The 23494-nt window shown below is 52.1% G+C and overlaps 1 protein-coding gene and 1 long non-coding RNA gene across 3 annotated transcripts; one reads left to right on the top strand and one right to left on the bottom strand.

Moving 5' to 3' along the window:
* Positions 1 to 208: 208 nt before the first annotated feature.
* Positions 209 to 23441, bottom strand: SMPDL3B (sphingomyelin phosphodiesterase acid like 3B). Its single transcript, XM_042952791.1, has 8 exons — positions 23359 to 23441; positions 14950 to 15163; positions 9626 to 9723; positions 5758 to 5901; positions 4620 to 4792; positions 3603 to 3783; positions 3384 to 3517; positions 209 to 974 (listed from the first exon to the last, which is right to left on the bottom strand). Exons 1-8 carry the CDS (start codon positions 23417 to 23419, stop codon positions 609 to 611), a joined length of 1371 nt encoding a protein of 456 aa, XP_042808725.1. The 5' UTR covers positions 23420 to 23441; the 3' UTR covers positions 209 to 608.
* Positions 873 to 17650, top strand: LOC122227984. 2 transcript variants are annotated; one of them, XR_006206338.1, is made up of 3 exons: positions 873 to 959; positions 4459 to 4542; positions 17364 to 17650. It is a non-coding gene; the product is annotated as an uncharacterized LOC122227984 (long non-coding RNA). The 2 variants fall into 2 exon arrangements; XR_006206337.1 differs by lacking the exon at positions 17364 to 17650 and adding an exon at positions 4725 to 4769.
* Positions 23442 to 23494: the final 53 nt, after the last annotated feature.

Below are 23494 nucleotides of genomic sequence, written 5' to 3'. Positions count from 1 at the left end.
ACCCGCACCCAGCCCCGCTGGGCCCCGAGGACCGCTAGGACCGGGCCAGGCACACTGCCCTTACTTAGCTCAGCAAACTTCTAATTGCCTCGTTTTGCAGTTGAGGCGAAAGGAGGCCCGAGATGACAAAAATGGCCGGGAGAGTAGCGCCCGAGCAACAACTGGGATCCCTCACTTCCGCATAGTTGCAAAACAAAAAGGCCTGTTCTGATCCCCGATTGCGGGACTTCGCGAACTGAGGAGGCCTCGACTTCGGACGAGCGCGGGAGAGAACGAGGGCACGGGGTCAAGACTCGGCTTCCAGGAGGCTCGTTTTGCTCTGATTATCCAAATACAAGGGGCGGGGGGAGGACGTTCGGTAACTGTGCAAGGGAGTTGTATTAAACCTTATTTACATATTAAGAGAAACGCACAGAATAAGATGCTCGATGAGCATTGTTTTTTTGGATGAAAAATGTCCGGGAGGGGGGCGGGGCTGGTTGCGCGGGAGTCTTTGGAGGTTCATTGCCCAATCCGGCTGCCCCATCCCAGTTCACTCTGCCGACGCCGGGCAGGTGTGGCCGCGTGCTCCCCGGGGACGGGCGAGCCAGGCGGCCGGGCGCCCGAGGTCACGGCGCTAGCAGCGCGCGCAGGCCCAGCAGCGCCGCGAGCAGGAGCGCGAGCCGGGGCGCGGGCGCGGCGCCGGGGGCGCGCAGGCAGGCGGCGTAAGCGTCGAAGGCCACCTCGCGCATCGCGCACACGTGCTCGGCGCTGCAGGCCGGGTCGCAGGCCTCCCTGTCGTAGCTGACCGAGTTGTAAACGTAGTAGCGCTGCAACGTGCCGGGGTCGCTGGCGATGCGGCCCAGCGCCGCGTGCATGGAGCGGGAGCCTGCGTCGGGCACCCCGTAGGCCTCCGTCAACCGGTACTCAAGCTCCCAGAGGGGGATCCCCTTTTCGTTCGCCTGGCTCAGGTTCACGAAGTAGGTCACCATGTCCTGGTGGAGGGAGGGAGGAGGGTAGGCCATGAGCAGCCGTCGGCTTCCACCCCCCAATCCTGCACCTTGCATTTGCCCCCAGACTCTTTGTAACCATGACTGCTGTTGCTGACGAGGCACCTGCACTTAATACCCGATTTCACAAATGAGGAAACTGAGTCCTAAAGAGTTTAATTAATTTGGGCAGGGTCCTACGGGTATTTAGTAGCAGTGGCAGGTTTGGAATCCAGGTGGTTAACCCTGCGGCCTACGCGTTTTCTGTCCCAGAACACAGGAAATGTTTATAGAATTAAGGGATAAAAAGCAACTTTAAAAAGTAGGATGGGGTGCCTGGCTGAACGAGGTTATGGGATTGTGGCTGCCGAGGGCTTGGGATACACTCAAGACCCCTAGGTCTCCAGTGCATCTTCAGAACTAGAATCTGGAAACGTTTATCTGTCCAATGCTTTCCACTTAAATTTGTGGGCCTGCCTCAAGTCACTAGAAGTGGGGTAAGAGGAGCTGCTATGAATAGATGGTAACTTCCCCCTGGGCACATTACGTTATTTCGTTTGGTCCTCTCGAAACCCTGTGAGGTACTGTTACTCCCATAAACGGAGGCCAAAGAGGTAAAAAAAATTTCATGAGTGGTGGAAAACCCAGGCCTCTCTGACTCCCTCCCTGAGAATAGATGTAGAGTATGTTGGGGGCAGGGGGTACAAAGAACCAGGCTGTGATTCCTCTGCTAAGGCCCTCTGAGTGCCCATGTGGACAACAGGCCATACTCTTGAAAGTCCTCAAAAAAAAAAAAAAAAAAGCCCTCAGACCTCTTTTCCATACACATTTGCTCTGGAATCAAGGACCTACGTTATCTCATCCAGCCCCTGGCTATAAATGTCCTCTCTCAACAACCAGATTAAATCTCTATATCCACTTCTTCCTGGGCCTGCTCCTTGAATACCCTGCTGCCTCTTCCCTGGGCACTTTTGCCTGGATAGCATCTAGACCTCCCAAAGTTAACAGGTCCCCAACCAGACTTCTGATCTTCCCTCTGAAACCTGTTCCTCCTGCAGTGATCCCATTTCAGTGAAGGACAGCTTCACCCTTCCGGGGACTGAGGCCAGAGCCAGGACCCCTGTCTCTCACACTGTTATCCAGTCCACCGGCAAATCCTGTCTTTGCCTTCGGCATACATCCAGGATCTGGGGCATCTCACCGCCCCACTGCCACACCCTGGCCCGCGGCACCATCACCTCTCAGTGATTATTGTTGTCACCTCCTAACTGATCCCCCCTCCCACCGCCATTTCTGCCCTTGCTTGCCCTTTAAGCCTGTTCTCTGAATAGCAGACTTGGCGGTTTTGTAAAATTACAAGTCAGAATATTTAGTTCTTCTGCTCCAAACCCCTCACGTCCAGAGTCCCACTCATGGCTGACATGATCTGACCTCATTCTTCCCACTCTCCCTTTGTGCCTTCCTCTGCAGCCACAGACCTCCTTGCTCTTCCCTAACACACCGAGCACACTCCCACCCCAGGGCCTCTGAACTTGCTCTTTCCTCGCCTCTCCCCCCCCCCCCCCACCATGCTCACGTGGTTCCCTCCCTCAATTTACTCAGAATTCAAATGTCTCCCTATCAGTGACACTTCCCTGCCTCACCCATCTCACAGCATACATACATACCCTACCGCTGGCACACTGGCCTCCTCACTCTGTTTTCTCCTTAGCGCTTCTCTCCATGCCTCACTTAACTTTCCTGATTTATTTATTGTGTGTCTCCTGTAAGAACGTCAGCTTCAGGAGAGTGGTGACTTTATTATTGTTCACTTATGTGCCTCCTGAACTCAGGGCCTGGGAACCAGGGAACACGGTAGATGCTTGGTATATTTTGTTGAATAAATAAAGGAATAATATTTCTTTGCTGTTTCAACAATCACAAGCACATCCCAGGAGATGAGGGTTGCTTAATGAGTTAGGGGCCTGCTTTGGCTGGGACCTAGTTGGCATAGGCATGAGGTGGGCAATGGGCATGAGGTCACGACTGTCGGAAGCCTTGAATACCAAGCCAGGGAGATCCAGCTTATTATCTTATGGGCACTGGGGAGCCATTGAAGGTTTTTGAGCAGGAGAGAGACAAGAAGGACCTAAAAAAAAATTAGTTCCTTCTGTAGTATATAGCAGACGAGCTACAGCAGGGCAGGGCTAAAGGCAGGGAGGCCAAGTTGGAGAATGTGATCTAGGGTGAAGGGAGATTTGGGGACAAAAAACTGACCTGATTTGGTTGCAGGATTTGGAGGTGGCTCAGGGGTTCTGAACCTGAGCTCTAGAAGAAGGTGGATTCCCTGGAAGGACTTAGGCAAGGCAGTGATACATTCAGGTCCCTCCCCACCCTCCTCCTCTGGCCCCAACAGACCCAGGCAGGGCTCCTGACCTGCAGGCTCAGTGTGGCTCGGTCATATTCAAACACCCGGATGCCTGGATTGTTGGCCCCGTTGACCACTCCAGGTAAGGTGGTTTTCCATGGGGTGACCCCCGGTGTAAGGAACATGACGCTGATGGGGGCACCTTTCAGGAGAGAGACAGTGGGACTGAGAGAGGCTGGCAAGAGGAGGAGGGGGCTGGGCTGGCAGTTGCCCTCCTCGCCGAGTACCTGTATCATCATAAAACATCCGGAAGCTGTCAGTGTGGTGGTGACCGAAGAACTGCCCCGCGATGACATGATGGTGCTTCCGGACCACCTTCAAGTACTCCTCATTGAAGCCCTCCCGGAACCAAGCTTTGTTCCGAGTCTTCTCAAAGAACCCTGGGGGCACGTGGCCAATAATGTACACCTGCACAGAAGGGGTACCCAGGAGGGGCTCAAGGATGCCCTCCCCGACCCCTCACGCCTGCCCACCCGCCTCCCAAAAGGCAAGCAGACAGGATCAAAGGTACCCCTTGCAAAGCAGATTCCGGTACTCTGGGTACCCAGCAAAGATTTCACCTGGTGTTTTCCACCGTGTGCCTTTGCCTGTGCTAAGCCTGCCACATGGAGTACGCTTTTCTATTTTTCTATTTATGTATTTTGAGAGAGAGAGACAGACAGAGTGTAAGCCAGGGAGGGGCAGAGCGAGAAGTAGAATCCCAAGCAGGCTCTACCCTGTCAGCGCGGAGCCCGATGACGGGCTCGATCCCACAAATCATGAGGTCATAACCTGAGCCAAAATCAAGAGTCAGACGCTTGGGGTGCCTGGGTGACTCAGTCGGTTGAGCGTCCAACTTCTGCTCAGGTCATGATCTCACGGTCCGTGGGTTCCAGCCCCACGTCGGGCTCCGTGCTGACAGCTCAGAGCCTGGAGCCTGCTTCAGATTCTGTGTCTCCCTCTCTCTCTGCCCCTCCCCTGCCCATGCTCTGTCTTTTTCTCCCTCTCTCTCAAAAATAAACAAACACGAAAAAAACAAAAGTCAGACGCTAACCAACCGAGCCACCCGGGTGGCTCCTAGAATACTCTTACTCTTTTTCACAGGCTGTTGTGTGGATGGAAAAAGCCGCCTCCTGGTACCAGGCTGATGAAGGACCCCTCTGTGATGGGGGCATCTTGAGTGGTTGGGTGAGTTTGTGTGGAGGCAGGAGACTCCTTCAGGAAGTGACCCCAGAGAGGTGGGAGGTGGAGGCAGGAGCCGTTACCATTTCCTTAGCTCGGGATGCATTGGTCAGCACGTCTTCCAACCACTGGAACTGCCGAGCGGGGTCGGCCATGCCCGCTGTTTGCTCATTGTTGCCGTAGTACAGGTTGGTGTTGAGGACGACGACACGCCCAGCCCCACTCAGTCCAGGCAGCTTCTCGGCATAGAAGGCACCTAAGATGTCACAGCCAGAGAGGATCTGAAGGGACCTCTGTGCCCTCCACTCCATGCCCAGCTTCTCCTGCCCTTGCGTCCTCCCTTCCCATCTTTCCCATAGGAGGGGCACGGTGAGTAAAATCAGAGGCTCTGGAGGCAGCCAGCCTAGGTTCAAGTCCTGGCTCTAGCAGTTAGTAGCTGTGCAGCGTGAGAAAGTGTTTACTTCACCTCTCCGTGCTTCGGTTTCCTCCTGTCTCTAATGTGCATAACAGCAAGAAGCATTTGTCCCTCCAGATCTGCTGTCAACCCCATTCACTCAACACTCTGTCCCAGAAGCTGATCTCTGTGGACTAAACCCGCGGGCTTCTGGTTGGGTTTTCACCATTTGGAACTGAGGACAGGGAAGAGAGTAAGCCAGGGTCACCTTGTGCTGGCTGTGTCTCCGGATCGGTGGCTCTCAGCCACTGATTTTGTCCCCCAGGAACCACTTGGCAGGGGCTGGAGACATGTTTGGTTATCACAGTGGAGGGTGTTACTGGTATCCGGTGGTTAGAGGGCTTGGATGCTGCTATGTGCCCTACGACACACAGGACGGCCCCCACGGTGAATTATCCGGCCCGAGGTGTGAACAGTGCCAAGGGTGGGAAACCCGGCCTCAACCGGAGGTCACTGCCCCTTCCTAGGGTTTTTGTGAGGAGTCTCGGAATGTGCTGAGAGTAAGTGCCTGGCACACAGTATATGCTCAATAAACATTCATTTATGATCCTCACTAGCGCTGTGGGGTGGAGAGTATGGGCACTGGAGTCGGCCATCCCTAAGCTGGCTGATCTTGGCCAAGTGAGTCGACATCTTCAAGCCTCTGGCTCCTTATCCGTAAAATGGGGATAAAGTCAGTACCTGTTTCACGGGGTCGTGTTGAAGACAAAATTCAATCAGACCTTGGCGTACAAGTAAGTGCTTATGGCTGCAGATGGTGCTAGTACCTTCTTTGAAGAGAGCGATGGATTCGTTACTGAGCCAGGGCCTCCACAGTTCTGCTACCTGATCATAGATGCTGTTGCCCCCTGCTGGGAGCTGGTTCTTGGGGTGAAAGTCATGATTCCCCAAAGCAGCGTAGACTTTAGTACCTGGGCAGGAAAAAAGAGAAATATAAACATATTTATGTGAAAGCGCTTGGTGGAGTTAGTCATTTTCAGTCCGCTAGGAGCCGACCGCGCTAATGGAGAAACGCCGTAGCACAAATGAGGACAATACAGAGATAAGCAGAAAACCACGTTCAGTGGAATCTGGCTGAACGTGGCTCAGACCTGGGAAGGAAGAGCCGTGAGTTCTCTGATCGCAGTTCCGAACCCCATTCTCAGCATAAAGTTCCCTGGTCGGAAGCATCAGAGGATGAGAAGAAGAAGGCTAGAAGATCTAAATAATCTTCACATCCATTATCAGCCCCTTGGCAATTTAGTGCTCCCTTGTTCTTGTCGATTCCAGGTCCACTGACTTTTAGGGAAAGGGTTTGGTTCACTCGGGGAGCCTTAGGAGTTTCAGTCATTCGTGAGTCAACGGGTGTTTATCGAGCACCTCATGTAGATCTGGGAACCAGGCACCCAGTCCCCGTCCCAGGGGCCTTGCAGTGCAGTGGGGTTGACAGGTATTGAGTAATTAGAGGTGTGAGGGTGTCACAAAAAAGGGAAGAGCCACTTGCGATAGAAGCCTACAACAGGGTGGGGGGTGGAAGGAAAGGAAGGAAAGGAAACGAAAGGAAGTGGCTTGTGAATGACTCCTGTGGGGAGGGAGCCCCTCAGACTCATTTCCTCCCCAGAAGTAGCATCATTCTTGCTTTTATTTTACTTCTGTGTCTGGCAAGTAGTAGTTTCTCAATAAAAGTTTCACAATAAACACGGGGCTCCTGGGTGGCTCGGTCGGTTAAGTGTCTTCAGCTCAGGTCATGATCTCACGGCTGTTGAGTTTGAGCCCCAGCTCGGAGCCTGGAGCCTGCTTCAGATTCTGTGCCCCTCTCTCACTCATGCTCTGTCTCTGTCTCTGTCTCTGTCTCTCTCTCTAGAATAAATAAACATTACAAAAAAAAGTTTGACAATAAATAAAAACCCGTCTGAGCTCAGGGCAGGGTTTTGCCCTTAGCCTGGCGTTCCCCAGGGACTGACCTTGAACCAATGAGGGAGGATGGAGCCTCCAGTTCCCACTTGGGGAGATATTTTCACAGAGACTTTTTGCGCTGCAGAGCCTACAAGATCTGAAAGTGCTAAAACCTCTGCTGAAGGAGGAGGTTGTCAAATTCCCATCAAGAATTGTTTGCAAAGGCAGAAGCCCTCACTGTACCCGCCTGGAAAACCCTCGCCTCTTTAACACAAATGCCACCAGCCTTTAGGAATCCATCTCAGGGGCACCTGGGTGGCTCGCTCAGTTGAGCATCCGACTCTTGGTTTAGGCTTCAGATCATGGTCTCACGGTCATGAGATCAAGCCCCAGGTCGGGCCCTGCACTGGGCACGGAGCCTGCTTAAGTTTCTCTCTTTTTCCCTCTCTCTCTCTCTGCCCCTCCCTCATGCACACTCTCTCGCGCTCTCTCAGAAAAGAAGAAGAAAAAGAAAAAGAAGCCGCTTAAAAAAATGCCCCAAACCCCACACATCCCTGGAATTCTAAGAACAGATGAGAAGGGAGGAACTCTCCTTCCTTCGCTGCTTCTTTGTCCCAGGCACGGTTAGAAGCTTCTGACAAGCACAAGCTCCATGAGGGCACAACCTGGCCAAGTTCCCTCCCCCCTAGAATGGTATCTCACTCACAGTAAGAATAAGATGCTCAATAAATATTTGTTGACTCACTAAATGAGTGAGTGGATTACTTAATCCTGACAACAACCTTCTGGGCAGGTACCGTTCTTCTCCTCGTTTTGCACAGAGAGGAAACTGAGTCTCCAGGGCATTGCCCAGTGGGAACTGGCAGAGACTGAATCGGGACTGAGATCTGTTTGCCCAGCACACCTGCATTCACCACTCAGCCATGCTGGAGGAGAGGGGCCGGGGTTCACAGTGACTCTGATGGGAACACAGGTGGCACGTGGCCGGAAGAACGCATGACACACGATGTGGATCCAAAATCCGGAGTTGCGGTCCCTTCCTCCCCTGCAGCAATTTGCTTGACTTCTCAGTGCTCCGGCTTTATTTATCAATAAAACGGAGAGGGCTTGCTTGACCTGTGTTGCTGTAATTCTCAGATAATGCCTCGGGGCGCCTGGGTGGCTCAGTCGGTTAAGCATCTGACTCTTGATTTTGACTCAGGTCCCGATCCCAGGGGTCGCGGGATCCATTTGATTTGAACTCTTCTAGTATGTTCTATTTTAACATCTCTACAGGCGGAGTGTAACTTACTGAGGCCATGAGGAAGCACTGTCGTACTTGAATTAACAGCGTTTTTGTCCTTGGCAATACATAAAATATGAGGCGACTCACAGTTGATAGCGTCTGGAATATTAGGAAATTCAGTAACTGTGCAAGTGTGTTATAAGCTAGAGGATCTTCTACCTTATGTTTGTGTGTTAACTCGTACTTACAAAGCATTTGCTCAGCCATCGTTCCGCTTTTATTCCCGAAGTGCATGGGGAGCCAAGGAAAGCGTGCTCAGAGTTGGATGAGTTTGAGTCCCTCCCTGGGAACTGACTGGCTCTGAGCCATAGGTTCCTCATCTATGCGTCCAGACAACTAGACCATGCTGCATAAAATGATGCCCGTCGGGGGAAGAAGGTGGCAGAAAGGTTGCCTGGAGGACAGACGTGGGGTGGTGACGGCAGCACAGGGCCCCTCCTGGAGTGGCAGGGGCAGTGGTGGATAAGAGTGGCGCTCAGAGCTGGATTTGTGTCCTCACCCTTGCCACGTGACCTTGACCAGTTTGCTTGACTCGGAGGCTCACATTTCTCACCGGGAAAGTTGAAACAGTAATAGCACGTCCCTCCAGGATTATCGCGAGGAGCTAAAGCATATAATGTTCTTAGAACAGTGCCTGACACAGAGCACTCGATGCATAGATCCGTGTAGTCACTGCTGCCGCCGTATTTATTTGTATCATCATTAGCCCATATCTGGGTCCTGGGGACCCATGACTAAGGCCTTTAGAGGATGCAGCTGTACCAGAACCCGGAGGAAGGGAGTGGGGGGCTAGTGGGCTGCTCTCACGGGTCCCCAGCTGGCAGCCCGAGAGCCCGATTCAGCCCCCAGGACCTCGTGTTCGGCACAGGCTGCTTAAAAACATTTTCAGGGTCCATTAGGTGAGGGATGCGGATCCCATTCTCCTTGTCATGTTCCATGGGACTGCTGCCATCATCACTCACAGCTCTGCCCGCCCTCCTAGGCTCTGAAAGCCCCAGAAGCGCAAGGATAGCAGCTTAGCTGGAGCCCAGCGTCTCCCGGAGGCCCCTGTAGCCAGGATGGTTTCAGGGCAGTGGATGGCAGCCCTGGGGCCACCGCAGGACATAGGGCTCTCTGCGAGTCCCCGTGAGGCTTCCTGGGAACCGTGCCCGTATGTAACCGTAGATGCCCTGAGAAGGGGCCGTGAGTCTGCGTTAAACAGGCAAGGGCAGAAGGCAGCGAAATGTCAGGCATTTCTGTTAATGGGATGCTGCGTGTAAACACGGGCCAGTGATGTCTCACATTCTTTGCAGCGTTGTTGGAGGGGAAGAAACAATCAATCGCCGTGAAGTGCCCCGCCGGGGACTTGGCCAGCAGCCAGTGCTGCCCGTGGTTGAAGGTCCCTCCGCCACATCTTGCTGCTGTTGCTCTCCCGCCGTGCCGGACACTGCCTGGGGTTTCAGGAACTGCTTCAGGGGAACCAATGACAGTCTTACCTGGAAAGACCTCTCTGATGAGCCTGGTCAGGCGGTCCACAATCGCCAGCACAGCTGCCTCTCCCAGCCTCTCATTGGGCACATGAGGTGTGTCGTCACTGGAAAACACCATCGAGCCGGTTTGGTGTGGGCAGCTCAGGAAGGGGCACGAGAAAAGGAAGGGACAGCCCAGCCATGAGAAAAGAGGCTGTGGAACTGGCCCTCAGGCACCCCCTGAGAGGGAAGGGCCAGGCTGGAGCTGGGGGTCACGCAAGACAGAGCTCAAACCTGGGCTCTGCCGTTGACCTGCTGTGGGTCCCTGGGCTGGTTGCTTAACCTCTCTGAGCCTCCATTATGTCGTCTGTAAAATAGGGAAGATAATGGTACCTACTCCTAGATTTTCATGAGACTTTATTAAAGGGGGAAAAATTATGTGTGTGTGTGTGTGTGTATATGTGTGTGTGTGTGTGTGTGTGTGTGTGTCTGTGTATATATATATATAATGTTGTAGACTGGTGGGACCACTTTCTCCTTATAAAGGGCATATTTCCTGGGCAGCTCTCCTAACTTGGAAAGTCTTTTCCTTTATCTTCTTTTTTTTTTTTAATTTCTGCTTCTTGGGTTTTTTTTTTTTTAGGCTTATTTATTTTTAGAGAGAGAGAGAATGTGCGTGCATGCATAAGCAAGGAAGGAACAGACAGAGAGAGAGAGAATGAGAATCCCAAGCAGGTTCCATGCTCAGTGCAGAGCCCAACACAGGGCTCCGTCCCACGACCCTGGAATCATGACCTGAGCTGAAATCAAAGAGTCGGACACTCAACCTACTGAGCCACCCAGGCGCCCTTATTTTCCTTTCTCTTAAAAAAAAAAAAAATAATAATAAATACAAAATAAAATGTAGACTAGTAGCTGCTCCGTTGTAATTATTATTTAAAGAGGGAAGCTTGAGAGTTCCAGTCCCATCTTGCAGGCCCCCAGGAAGCTCGGGGTGGCAAAGTCATCTCTGAGTCCTGCTCTGTTCCCTAAAGGGTTCTCAGGAGTTTGGAGCTGGCTTCAGAGTTTAGAGTTCAAATCTACTCTACGGCAGATCCAGGACCTGCCCCAGGACCGTTCTGTCCCTCTTTCGGCTGACCTAAATTCCTGGATCCAAGTTCGAAATACACAGCAAGGCCAGGGAGCAGGGAGGAGAATGGGGAAAGGCAGGTTAGGGGATGGGTCGGAGCCCCCACAATCTAAAGCCTGAGGACCCTGCTGGACCTGACAGAGTGAGGCAGCCGCTGCCCAGGTGCCCTCTGCCCCCTCCCCACTGCCCCCCATCCCTGGAGAAGTTAAGTAGCTTAATTAATAGTACTGCTACCGTTGCTAACAGCTCACCGTGGCTTACTCTGTGCCAGGGGCTTTCTGTGTGTGACACCCACATCCCCGTGGGCTTCCCATCGATGATCCTACAATGTGAGTTCTGTTGTTAGTCCTGTTCGACAGATAAAGAATCAAGGCACAGAGAGGTGGAGAATCCTGCCCAAGTGTATAGAGCGAGAAAGTGGTGGAGCCAGGGTCTGAGTTTAGTCAGACTGGCTGCAGGGTCCACGCTTACACTCATCACACCCTGCTGCATTCCTGACACCCTCCTCAGGGCTGCAAGAGGAACCTCTCGGCCCTGTCTTCCCCAGGGACAGGCCAGGGGTCCAGAGTCATCAGAACAAAGTTCGTTTTTTATTTGTCCCTAGTTTGGAGGATCTAATTCTTTCTTTTAGAAAACACTTGCAGTTTCTTGGGGCGCCTGGGGGGCTCAGGCCGTTAAGCGTCCGACTTCCGGCTCAGGTCATGATCTCATGGCTCAGGGGTTCGAGCCCCGAGTAGGGCTCTGTGCTGGCAGCTCAGAGCCTGAAGCCTGCTTCGGATTTCTGCGTCTCCTTCTCTCTCTGCCCCTCCTCCACTCATGTTCTGCCTTTCTCCCTCTCAAAACTAAATAAACAGGGGCACCTGGGCGGCTCAGTCGGTTGAGCGTTCGACTTCGGCTCGGGTCATGATCTCACGGTTCCTGGGTTCGAGCCCCGCATCGGGATCTCTGCTGACCGCTCAGAGCCTGGAGCCTGCTTTGGATTCTGTGTCTCCCTCTCTGCTACTTCCCCACTCACGCTCTGTCTCTCTCTCTCAAAAATAAATAAACATTAAAAAAACAATTAAAAAGAAAACGAAACTAAATAAACATTTAAAAAAAAAAAAAAAGAAAGAAAGAAAACACTTCCAGTTTCTACAGATTACCCCTAAGGGATGGCAACTTGCCCAGGGAAGTCAAACTTTTTAGAAATTGAATTATAAAAGGTCCCAGAGGTTTCCCGGAAACATCCTGTTTCTGTTAAAGGGTCAGAATTTCCCAAAGTAGTCACCTTTCCCAGAGGGCTCACGTCTTTCAGAATGTTGCACGTCCCTCCCACAGCTCCTCTTCAGAGAATTCAGAGCAGAGGCTCCCGGAGCCAGATGCCTCTTGGGAGCAAGAGTTCAAGGTCATGGCTTAAAGCTCACTCTCTTCTTAGACTGATTCCTGAGCTGCCCAGGACTGCCCTGAGACACTGCCACATTTCTTGTTTGTTGTTGTTTTTTAAGTTTATTTATTTATTTATGTTGAGAGAGTGTGCAAGCAGGGGAGGGGCAGAGAGAAAGGGAGAGAGAGAATCCCATGTAGGCTCCATGCTCAGTGTGGAGCCTGACATGGGGCTTGATCTCACGACCGCAAGATCACCACCTGAGCCGACACGAAGAGTTGGACGCTTAACCGACTGAGCCACCCAGACGCCACGACCCTGTCGCATTTCTTAAGTGTCTAGCTTTGGCATTGGGACCAAGCGTCCTGGCCGCCCTGGCCCTGGAGGGTTCTCACTGGTCAGACTGTTCCGCCCGAAGATAGCGCGTGGGGTGATTTCTGCTCAGCCAGACTCCATTTCTGCTTCTTATCCAAGGACGCTGCTGTGAGTCCTCCAACTTCCCTTAGCACTGGCGGTCCTTGTCACTCGAGGTCCACCCTTCGCTCACCGGCTCCTTTCTCCCTCCCTTGGTAGGTCAGCCTGACTTGTGTTCAGCCCCCCGGCTGAACACAACCACCACCGCCCCCCCCACCACCACCAACCACAGGGTCCATCTGAGGGTCATTCGTGGTCACTCCCATGCCACACTGAAGGACAGCTGAGGGCATCATGGGTTTGATCCTGCCCTGTAGAAGTGTCCATTGAGGCTGAAAGAGGGAGCAAGAGGTCAGAGCTCCTGCCGGCCTTCTTCACCAGCTCCCCGGATACCACTTCCTGTGAGAAGTCCTCTCCGATCCTGCCACATGGAATCAGGTGCCCTGCGAAGCTCCCGCATCCCCCAGTGACTCTCTCTCTTTGCTGGGATACGGTGGTTCAGTGGGCTTGTCTGCATCGCCCCAAGACCGTGAGCTCCTTGAAGGCCAGTCCAGGTCTTATCATCTCAGCTCCCCAAGTGTCTACCCCGGGGGCTGAACACAAGTCAGGCTGACCTACCAAGGGAGGGAGAAAGGAGCCGGTGAGCGAAGGGTGGACCTCGAGTGACAAGGACCGCCAGTGCTAAGGGAAGTTGGAGGACTCGCAGCAGCGTCCTTGGATAAGAAGCAGAAATGGAGTCTGGCTGAGCAGAAATCACCCCACGCGCTATCTTCGGGCGGAACAGTCTGACCGGTGAGAACCCTCCAGGGCCAGGGCGGCCAGGACGCTTGGTCCCAATGCCAGACCACTCTCAGGCTCTCTGATGTGGCTGGAAGGAGCAGGGTTCGGAGCCCATGGCCAAGAAAGAATTCTTGAGACATCTTCGGTGCAAAAAGGGTGGTTTTATTAGGGTACAGGGACAGGACCTGTGGGCAAAAACGGCTGCCCTGGGGTTGTGAGGAGCGACTGGTTATATAAGATTTTCGGGGCGCCTGGGTGGCGCAGTCGGTTAAGCGTCCGACTTCAGCCAGGTCACGATCTCGCGCGGTCCGTGAGTTCGAGCCCCGCGTCAGGCTCTGGGCTGATGGCTCGGAGCCTGGAGCCTGTTTCTGGTTCTGTGTCTCCCTCTCTCTCTGCCCCTCCCCCGTTCATGCTCTGTCTCTCTCTGTCCCAAAAATAAATAAATTTAAAAAAAAAAAAAAAAAAAAAAAAAAAAAAAAAAAAGATTTTCTATCCTATGGAGGAGAGGGTGATGTTAGGGCTCCAGGAAATTGAGTTCTAGGTTTCTGGGGGGAAGTGGGGTCTGATTATTGATAAGATTGCTTTTTTTCTTACGAAACATAAAGCCAGGGGCTCCTGGCTGACTCAGTCGGTTAAGTGTCCGACTTCGGCTCAGATCACAGTCTCACGGTTTGTGAGTTTGAGCCCCGCATCGGGCTCTGTGCCGACAGCTTGGAGCTCGGAGCCTGCTTCGGATTCTGTGTCTCCCTCTCTCTCTCTGCCCCTCCCCTGCTCGCACTCTGTCTCTCTCTGTCTCTCTCAAAAGTAAACATTAGAGGTTTTTTAAAAAATAAAAAAACAAAATAAATCATTAAAACAGTGGCAAACTGATGGAGACCCATGTCCTGCATGACTGTGATCTCTATCAATTAACCACTTGTTTTTTCCTTTCCCTTTCTTTCCTTCTTGGACAGCCAGGAGCCTGAGAATGTCACACATATCCCACCTGGGGGCAGGGATAGGGTTCTGGGGTGTTACCTTGTGCTTTGTCCTCAGCTTGCCTTTTGCTTCCTCCTCACCTCTACCTTCTTCCCTCCCTGCATTTGGATCTCTAGGGCTTGGAGTCCCTAAACACCGGTGGGAGTGGCCCCAGTGTCTGTCCACCTGACTTAAAATCCAGGAATTCTTGGGGCGCCTGGGTGGCTCAGTCCGTTGAGCATCCAACTCTTGATATTGGCTCAGGTCATGATCCCAGAGTTGTGGGATCAAGCCCCAGCACTCTGCACGGAGTGTTGGAGCCTGCTTGGGATTCTCTCTCTCTCTCCTTGTCTGTGCCTCTCCCCCACTCACATGAGTACAGGGATTCTCTCTCTCTCTCCCTCTCTCTCAAATAAAAAATAAAAAAAAAAAAAATCCAATAGCTGTCCACATACCCAGATGGGCCATGACTGTCCCCAGCCTCAGAGTGAGCTGCGTTCTGCGTTCTGCTAAGTCTGGGAGACACAGAGTCACGGGCACAAATTTTGGGATCAGCCAGGCCAACAGTCCTTTGAGCAAGTTGCATAACTTTGAGCTTTAGGTTCGTAGACTCTGAATCAGGGCTGGTGAGAGGACAAATGGAGATAGTGTGGGGAGGGTGCCAGGCTGGCAGGTGAAGGCTAGCCTAGCTCTTGTGACTGCTCTCACCCGGTCCAGAGGATGAAGTCTGGCTTGGGCTCGATCTCCTTCATGGCATAGATGGAGGAGTTGATGAGGACCCAGGGAGAGTCGCAGAGGTAGTCACCCCAGGGGCCTGCATTGGGCACCGGCTGGGAGCCAGCTGATGGGCACACCTGGAGGGGGTCTTCAGATACCTTGTAGTCAGGGTCAAGGTGCAGGTCCGAGATGTGCCAGAACTTCCCTGCAGAGGAAAGGAGACCCTCTTCAATGCTGGTCCCTCCCTGAGCCTGGATGGCGAAGACGCCCAGGGGTACCCTGGGCTGGGAGAGAGCAAGCTGTAAATGTGAAATGAAGTTTCCTCTGAAGCCAGCGTTCAGAGAAAAAGAGCCACAGGTCTGACTTTGCCCGGGGAGGCACTGAGAGTAGAAGAGAAAAAGATTGGCTCTGTCCCTGCCCTGTGACCTTTGACCTTCCCCATCTCCCCACCTCAGGGGACCCAGCAGCAGCGTGAAGGATTGGGCTTCGTGACCCTCAAAGAATCCTTTGGGAGTTAGTTCTAAGCAGAGTGCTTGTTTTAAAGCAAAGTTTGGGTAGGGGCACCTGGGTGGCTCAGTCGGTTGAGCGTCCAGCGTCAGCTCAGGTCATGATCTCGCGGTTTGTGAGTTCGAGCCTCGCATCAGGCTCTGTGCTGCCAGCTCAGAGCCTTGGAGCCTGCTTCGGATCCTGTGTCTCCCTCTCTCTCTGCCCCTCCCCCACTCATGCTCTGTCTCTCTCTCTCTCCCCTTCAAAAATAAAAATATTAAAAAAAAAAAAAAGAGGGGCGCCTGGGTGGCTCAGTCGGTTAAGTGTCCGACTTCGGCTCAGGTCATGATCTCACGGTCCATGAGTTCGAGCCCCGCGTCGGGCTCTGTGCTGACAGCTCAGAGCCTGGGGCCTGTTTCAGATTCTGTGTCTCCCTCTCTCTGACCCTCCCCCATTCATGCTCTGTCTCTCTCTGTCTCAAAAATAAATAAACGTTAAAAAAAAAAAATTAAAAAAAAAAAAAAAAAGAGCAAACTTTGGGGAGTGTCATGGATAAGCACTCAGGCTCTGGAGCCACGTAAAAGCTGTGTGACCTTGGGTGAGTTGCTTCACCTTTCTGAGCCCAGAACCAGAGGCAGATCTTCTCATGCTCCAGAGAAATACAGACGAAAATCTGAGCTGGGAGAAAGTCTACACACCAATTGCCTTGTAAGATCTTGCTAATTAGCGAAAGCCTGGGGGACATGTGTGGAGATGCAGCTCAGCAGTGCTGGGCGAGAAAAGAAGGAATGTTCCTTCAGATTGGGCCGAGTTTCTGGTGTGTGTACTTAGTGGCTCTGGATGCAGCTGGGAGTGGCCCTGAAGTGGTCAACTGAAACCTGGTCTCAGCCAACTAAGGGCGGCTGAGATGCCAGAAAACCTCTTGGTGTGAGGGGAGCCTGGCTGGCTCAGGCGGTAGAGATACTCTTGATCTTGGGGTTGTAAATGAGTCCCGTGTTGGGTACACAGATTCCTTAAAAATAAAACCTCACACACAAAAAAAAAAGCCTCTCAGTGCGATCGAGAGAAAGGAGTCCCAACAAAGAAAACGAGCTACAAGGGGCAGATTTGACATCTGTACCCAGCACAGCACAATGGGTAAGTAGTTTGGAGGAGGCTTATGGAACAGGTTTGGCCTCTGCCCTAAAGCCTGGAATTTCCTCACCCTCCACCATTGCTGTCGCTTCCTCCTCCATTTCCTGTGTCACTTAATGCCAATAGTCGTACCCACCCCCCACCCCCCGGCCCTGCCCCCAGCCCAGGAAATTGGGTCAGCCTGGGAGTCCCAGCTTCTGCAGCTTTCATGGTTGGATGGCCGGGGCACCACCCAAGCCACAGGGCATTCAGTGTGGCTCTAGGAGAGGTCCGAAGGTCAAGTCCAGCCCCTGATCCTCTCTCTCTATGACTTCTCACCTCTCCTTATCTAAACCTGGTCCCAGGAAAGGATCAGAAGCTTACTTATACTAAGGTGCAAATGACTGATTAAATCTTGATCCCTCCCAAGGTCATTACATAGTCACCAGAGCCCTGCAGGTACAGTTGACCCTTGGACAGTGCAGGTTAGGGGCACCGACCCTCCCTCAGTCACAAATCTGTGCATAGCTATGACTCCCTCAAAACTTAACTACTAATAGCCTACTGTTGACCAGAAGCCTTACTGATAACATAAACAGTTTATAAACACTTATTTTGTATGTTATATATATATATATATGATATCCTGTATTGGTACAATAAAGTAAGCTAGAGAAAAAGTGTTATTAAGAAAATCATAAGGAAGAGGAAATACTGTATCAAAAAATCTGTATGTAAGTGGACCTACAGTTCGCACTTGTGTTCTTCAAGGGTCACCTATATTGATCGCCACCCCCATTTTGCAGATAAGGAAACTAAGGCTCAGAGGTCAACCTGCCTGAGATCACACGGTAAATGGTGGAGGTCCTGCGTCTCTTGATTCTCTCCCAGGAAGATGTGATTGCTAACAGGGTAAAACCGATGCCTTTTTATTTTAGATATGTCTTTTTGTAGACTTTTGCAGTCTATGCCTGCATGTTCATTCTTTACCCAAACTGAGAGTCTTTGTTTCTAATGGGGGCAATTTAAACTTGTTACACAGGCCATGACTGCATGTGAAATTACTCCTACAGAGACAAAATCCCAAGCCAGAGGAAAGAAACTGCCCCGTTTCAACTAGTAAATGGGCAGAGTTGGTAGGCTTTCCTGAGCCCCTGCACAGAGACTGAAAGGGGGGTCACATCCGCTTCCAAGCCGGAGACGGGGCTGACCGGGTCGGATGCAGTGAGAGGCCCTTTGCCCTTCTCTCTGGAGCGTGATCCCCCCCACCCCACCCCCCCGCCCCGCCCAAGACCATGCAGAGACCATTCCCCTGCCTCAAGCCGGCTCTTTTCCGCTAACCATCAACAGGGAGCAGATCTGCCCTTTTGATGTCATGCCTCAAAGAACTCAGTGAAAGTTGCTTCACTTCAGAAACTCCAGTCTGCTGACAGGCTCACGGGTCAGCTGTTGGTTTCTCTCTTCCCACAAGCTCCCTTCCCATGAGCTCTGGTCTAGTCAGAGTGTAGAACTGAAACTCCTTCCAGCCTCCCTGGCATTCCTCGTGGTGTGTGTGTGTGTGTGTACATGCACGTGCCCCGGAGGCCTGACTCCAGGAGAGGCCAGGATAGTGGAAGGAATGGCGTAGAGAGCAGGGGGCTCCACCTCCTTGGGCTCCGGTGTCTTCACTGTGGAAGTAAATCACACAGACCTCACACAAAAGAACTCACCCCACTCTTTCCCTCGTAGGGCCTCTTTCTGGCTTCTTTCTGGCTTCTCTGCGGCCTTCCCCAGTCTTCCCCAGGTCATTGCTCGCATGGCTGCTTTGTCCTCCTCATTCAGGCCTCAGCCCAAGGGTCACCACCTCAAAGAAGCCTTCCTTGACTACCTTTTCTCAAGTTCCATCCCCCACCACCCGTCTGGTCACTAGTTATCGCCTCCCTCAGTTTTATTTTCTTCAGAACACCCTCACATAATGAAATGAGCTTATCGACTCTATCATCCACCTTCCCTGTCTACTCTGTCAGTTCCGTGAGAGATGCAGCCTGTCTTGTTCATCTCTGTGTCCTCAGCACCTCGAGCAGTGCCTGGGATGTGGAAGATGCCCGAATAGATGTTCAATCAGTGAGCAAGGCTGCGAGGAAGATGATGGGACTCGTGAGACTCAAAGAATGTTAGCCAGGTGCCCTTTACATGCTCATCTCACTTCATCCTTGCCGCCATTCTGTGAGGTGGGATTCTTATGCCCGTTTCACAGATGAGGAAACTGGGGCTCAAACCCAGCCCTCTCTGACTCCAAAGCTGAGGCACAATGTTGACTCGAAGCCTCCAACAGATGGCTTTTATAAAACATGTATGTTGCCCACAAAAGGGTGGAAACCACAGGCTTCTATGGAATTAGCCACAGACTGTGAGGAATTTAAGCTCTAATTAAAACGTCATGGAGGGGCGCCTGGGTGTCTCAGGCGGTTAAGCATCCAACTCTTGATGCTTGGATGGCACCCGGCCGTGTGGTGGACAAGCCAGCCTGTGCTCATTCCCTGGGCCACTGTGCCCCTCAGGCCTCAGTTTTTCTTCTCTTCTGGAACCTCTGTTTCCTCAAACATAAGATGAGACTATTGCACAAAGGTTATCCGAAGGCCCTGCCAGTTCCAATGCTATTATTATTGTATATAACCCACACCACAAGATGATCGTGGTCCCTATTTTAGTCCTTTGTTTTTGACCCTAAGCATCGACCCCAAACATTTCCATTATAATTCCTCCTCTGGAAACCGAGGCCCTCCAAAACACAGAGGGTTCCCTTGTTAAATCCAACATTTAGGACCCCTTGTGTTAAGTACATAAATTGCTCTCTCTTCATGGCAGCCCCGTAGGCTTACTCTTGAGGGAAATGTTTTCCTACCATGCTAACCCACACTGAAAGAGACTGTTTCTCTGCAATTAGAAACTGAAGGATAGGGGCGCCTGGGTGGCTCAGTGGGTTGAGCATCCGACTCTTGATTTCAGCTCAGGTCATGATCCCAGGGTCATGGGATCAAGTCCCGCATGGGGCTCTGTGCTGAGCATGGAACCTGTTTAGGATTCTCTCCCTCTCTCTCCCTCTGCCCCTCTCCCCCGCTCATGCACTCTCTCACTCTCTAAAATAAAAATAAAAGAGTGTGTCTCTACCATTTATTTTTTAAAAAATGAAGCTGAAAGACAAGGCCGTGCTGCACAGGGGCTACATGGGAGGAGACAGAGCCAGGGAGCAGGCACCCCACCCAAGCTCTTCGCTAAGGAAGGTGCAAGCAGGAACCCCACAGTTCAAGACAGAGCAGGTACGATTGCTCTCCGATTGGGTGTCTCAAAGTTCTCCTGCACTTGAGGAAAGATTTGGACTCTGAAAAAACCTAGCGGTACTGTGGAATTCTTTTAAAATTTCATTTTGGGGGCACCTGGGTGGCTCAGTCACTTAAGCGTCTGACTCTTTGTATCAGCTCACGTCATGATCTCACGGTTTCGTGGGTTCAAGACCCACTTCCGGCCCCGCTCTGGCAGTGTGGAGTCTGCTTGGGATTCTCTGTCCGCCCCCCTCTCTGCCCCTCCCCCATTTGTGCTGTCTCTGTCTCTCAAAATAAATACGCTTAAAAAATAAAATGTAACTTTGTTTTTAAAGTATAGATGTATACCTTCCAGAAAGTTTGGAGAAAAGAGAAAAAAATTGTACCTATAAAACCCACCATCCCAAGAGGACCCTTCCAAGGGCATACTGTGTAAGGCAGCTGAGTACGGACTTGGTTCTTGCCACTTCCTAGCTGTGGGACCTTGGGCAAGTGTTGAGCCTCCTCTGAGCCTCATTTTCCTCATCCGCGAAATGGGTATAATGGTAATAGTACCTGCTTTATAGGGTCTATAAAAACCAAATGAGGTTTTTCTTCTCTCATTTTTCAAGTGGGTTTTGAAAGGACAGCTGATAAGCCACTAGCATCAGCCTGGCCCCTCCTAAGTCTCAGAAAATAAATGTTAGCTCTTCTTGGCTCTTTGCGTTAGTGTCTCTTTGTTTTGACATAGCATTATTTTATAAACAGAGTGACGTTGTACTGCTTGGGTTCATGTCCCAACTCGGACATTTACTACATGTGTAACCTTGGGTTGGTCATTTAACTTCTCTGAGGCTCCGTGACCTTGATAATCCCTACCTGACAAGGCTGTTGTGAGGGTATTCTGTAGAAATTTCAGCAGTGCCTGGCATACAAGTACTTGATAAATATCCCTATTGTTCTCAGTTTTGCTGTGACTCCCTAAAACTTTTCCACCGGGTGTTTTTTTCCACAATCTCTTCAGCTATTCCATTACTGCTGTCAGCATTTTTCATTACCATAAACAACGCTGCAATGAACATCTTAGTGCCTTTGTGGGGCGGGGAGATCCATTTTAGACACTAGGACTCTGGGCTGTGGGGTGCCCACTGGCATTTGGATTTCCAAGAAAGCATATTTAAAAGTGAAAGAGGGGCGCCTGGGTGGCTCAGTCGGGTGCTTGAGCGTCTGACTTCAGCTCAGGTCATGATCTCACCATTCATGGGTTCGAGCCCGGTGTTGGGCTCTGTGCTGACAGCTCAGAGCCTGGAGCCTGCTTCCAGTTCTGTGTCTCCTTCTCTCTCAGCCGCTCCCCCATTCGTTCTCTCTCTCTCTCCCTCTCCCTCTCCCTCTCTCTCTCAAAAATAAACATTAAACCACTTTCGAAAAGAAAAGAAAAGAAAAGAAAAGAAAAGTGAAAGAGCGAGAGTGAGAGATCCTTGCAACCATTCCCGCCCTCCAGTCAGACTGGCAGGGCCCAGAGTCCCCCAGCAGGGTCGAAGGAGGACTGCCACTCAGCGTCTCCTGGACACGTTGCCCTCACAGGGAATGACACGCTGTCAGCGCTCATCCCAGTGACACTTCCTCCTTGAGGTCAGAGCTTTTAGAGCCAAGTCCCTCTCAGGCCTTTTGCTCTGGTCTCCGGCCCCAGGCCCCGTGCTCCTCCTCGCTGGCCTCTGGGATGCGGCCGCACCAGCAGGGTGCTTTGCCAGGGCTCCCAGCTGCTCCTGGGTAGTGTCTGGGGACATGCACTGACCAGGGGAGCACCTAGCAGCTCCAGCCTGGGAGAACTGAGCTGCACCGAGCAAGCCACCAGCAGAGCCCTGACCCCTTTCAGCCTCGGTTTCTGCAGCTACGGAAAGGGTGGAGGGTCACCTCTAAGGTCCCATCCGAGGACTCCCGGAAGGGGCCATCTAGGATCCTAAGGAAAATTCCAAGTCCAGCCGGCCCACTGACTCCTCTTCCACCGCATGGAAATCCTTAACGGGCATCCCCAACCGGACACATCCCTGATCAACCTGCCACCCCCTCCTGCTGCACCTCAGCCAATGACAACTCGGTCCTCACAGCTGCTGAGACAAAAATCTTGGAGTCACCCCCACCATCTGCCAGCAAGTTTTGTCCAGAATCACACCGTCTCCAACCACCCCTGCTCCTACCGCCCCGGGGAGCCTCCACCTCCCCTCACGGGACGATGGCAACAGCCCCCCATGGGTTTGGCTGCTTCTCTTTTACCAGGGAGCCCAGGACTGAGGGAGCGTCCAGGTCACTGAACTTCCGGTGCTAAAACTAGGCAAGTCTCAGGCACACTGAGACCCTGCTTTTACCCCACTGCTGTCTCCTCTCAACATGCAGCCCAGGGAGCCTTTTAAACTTACACAAGACAGGGACACCTGGGTGGCTCAGTCGGTTGAGCATCCGACTTCAGCTCAGCTCATGATCTCGTGGTTCATGGGTTCGAGCCCCATGTCAGGCTCTGTGCTGACAGCTCAGAGCCTGGAGCCTGCTTCGGATTCTGTGTCTCCCTCTCTCTCTGCCCCTCCCCCGCTCATGCTCTGTCTCTCTCTGTCTCAAAAATAAACATTAAAAAATTTTCTTTTAAACCTACACAAGTCAGGTCACCCCACAGCTCTCCCCAAACCCTCTAATGATGTCCCATTCTACCCTGAGTCCTTACATTGTCTACATGCTTATAAGTGAGCTGACGCCAGCCCCCAGCGCCCTCCCTCCCCCCATCATGCCCCTAACTTCATCTCTCCCACTCACCTTGCCTACTCTGCCCCAGCCACTCTGGCCCCATGCTCGTCCTCATATGCATCACCTGAGCATCAGGCTCAGGGCCTGTGTGCTTTGTGAGCTCCCTTACTGGAATGTTCTCCTGGACGTCCATATGGCTCTCTCCCTCACTGCTTCAGGTCTCTACCCAAATGTCACCTCCTGGCCACTCGTAAGTACCCCCATCCCCCACTCCCACCCCTTTATTCTGCTTTATTATTCGCCATAACACTTATTATCTCCTAGAAGACCATGCATTTACTTGTTCATGTGTCTTTTGGTCTGTTTCTCCCCAGGTGAAGGGCTGCTTCACTAGGGCTCGGCTTTGTTCCTTTTCCTTTCTGTCCCATTCCTGGTTCCTAGAATAGTACATGATATGCAAAAGGCCCTTAACCAACATTTGCCGAATGAATTCATGAATCTGCCCGCCACCTTCTGCCTCTACCAGATGGCTGGCTCTTATGTGCCCACATCTCTTAGTGAAGCCAGTGTCCCTCCCCTGGCCAGCCCTGGCCTCCACTTCAAATCTTCAGGCCCAAAGAGCAGCCCCTTCCCACCCCCACTGACTCTCTCCCAGGCCTCCCTGCCCTAGCTTCCTGCCTTGCTATTTTTAGCAACATTTTCAGCTTTCTGTGAGCAGTCCCCAGCAGCCAGGATCGAGTTCATAGTACAGAACAAAGGCATCAAAGGCATTTGCAGCACCTACCTGGTTCAGCCCTGGTGACTCCCCAGTGGGCCAAGAAAATCAGCAGCTTGAACAGCCTCATCTTTGGGACTCGCCTCGTCTTTAGGGCTCACTTCACGGGAGCCACAGGACTCCCCCAAATCTGTGACTGAAACTG

Source organism: Panthera leo, chromosome C1 (genome assembly GCF_018350215.1).
Source record: "Panthera leo isolate Ple1 chromosome C1, P.leo_Ple1_pat1.1, whole genome shotgun sequence".
NCBI classification, from domain to species: Eukaryota; Metazoa; Chordata; class Mammalia; order Carnivora; family Felidae; genus Panthera; species Panthera leo.
Note: the sequence above shows the minus strand (reverse complement) of the source record. Positions and strands in the feature narration are given on the sequence as shown.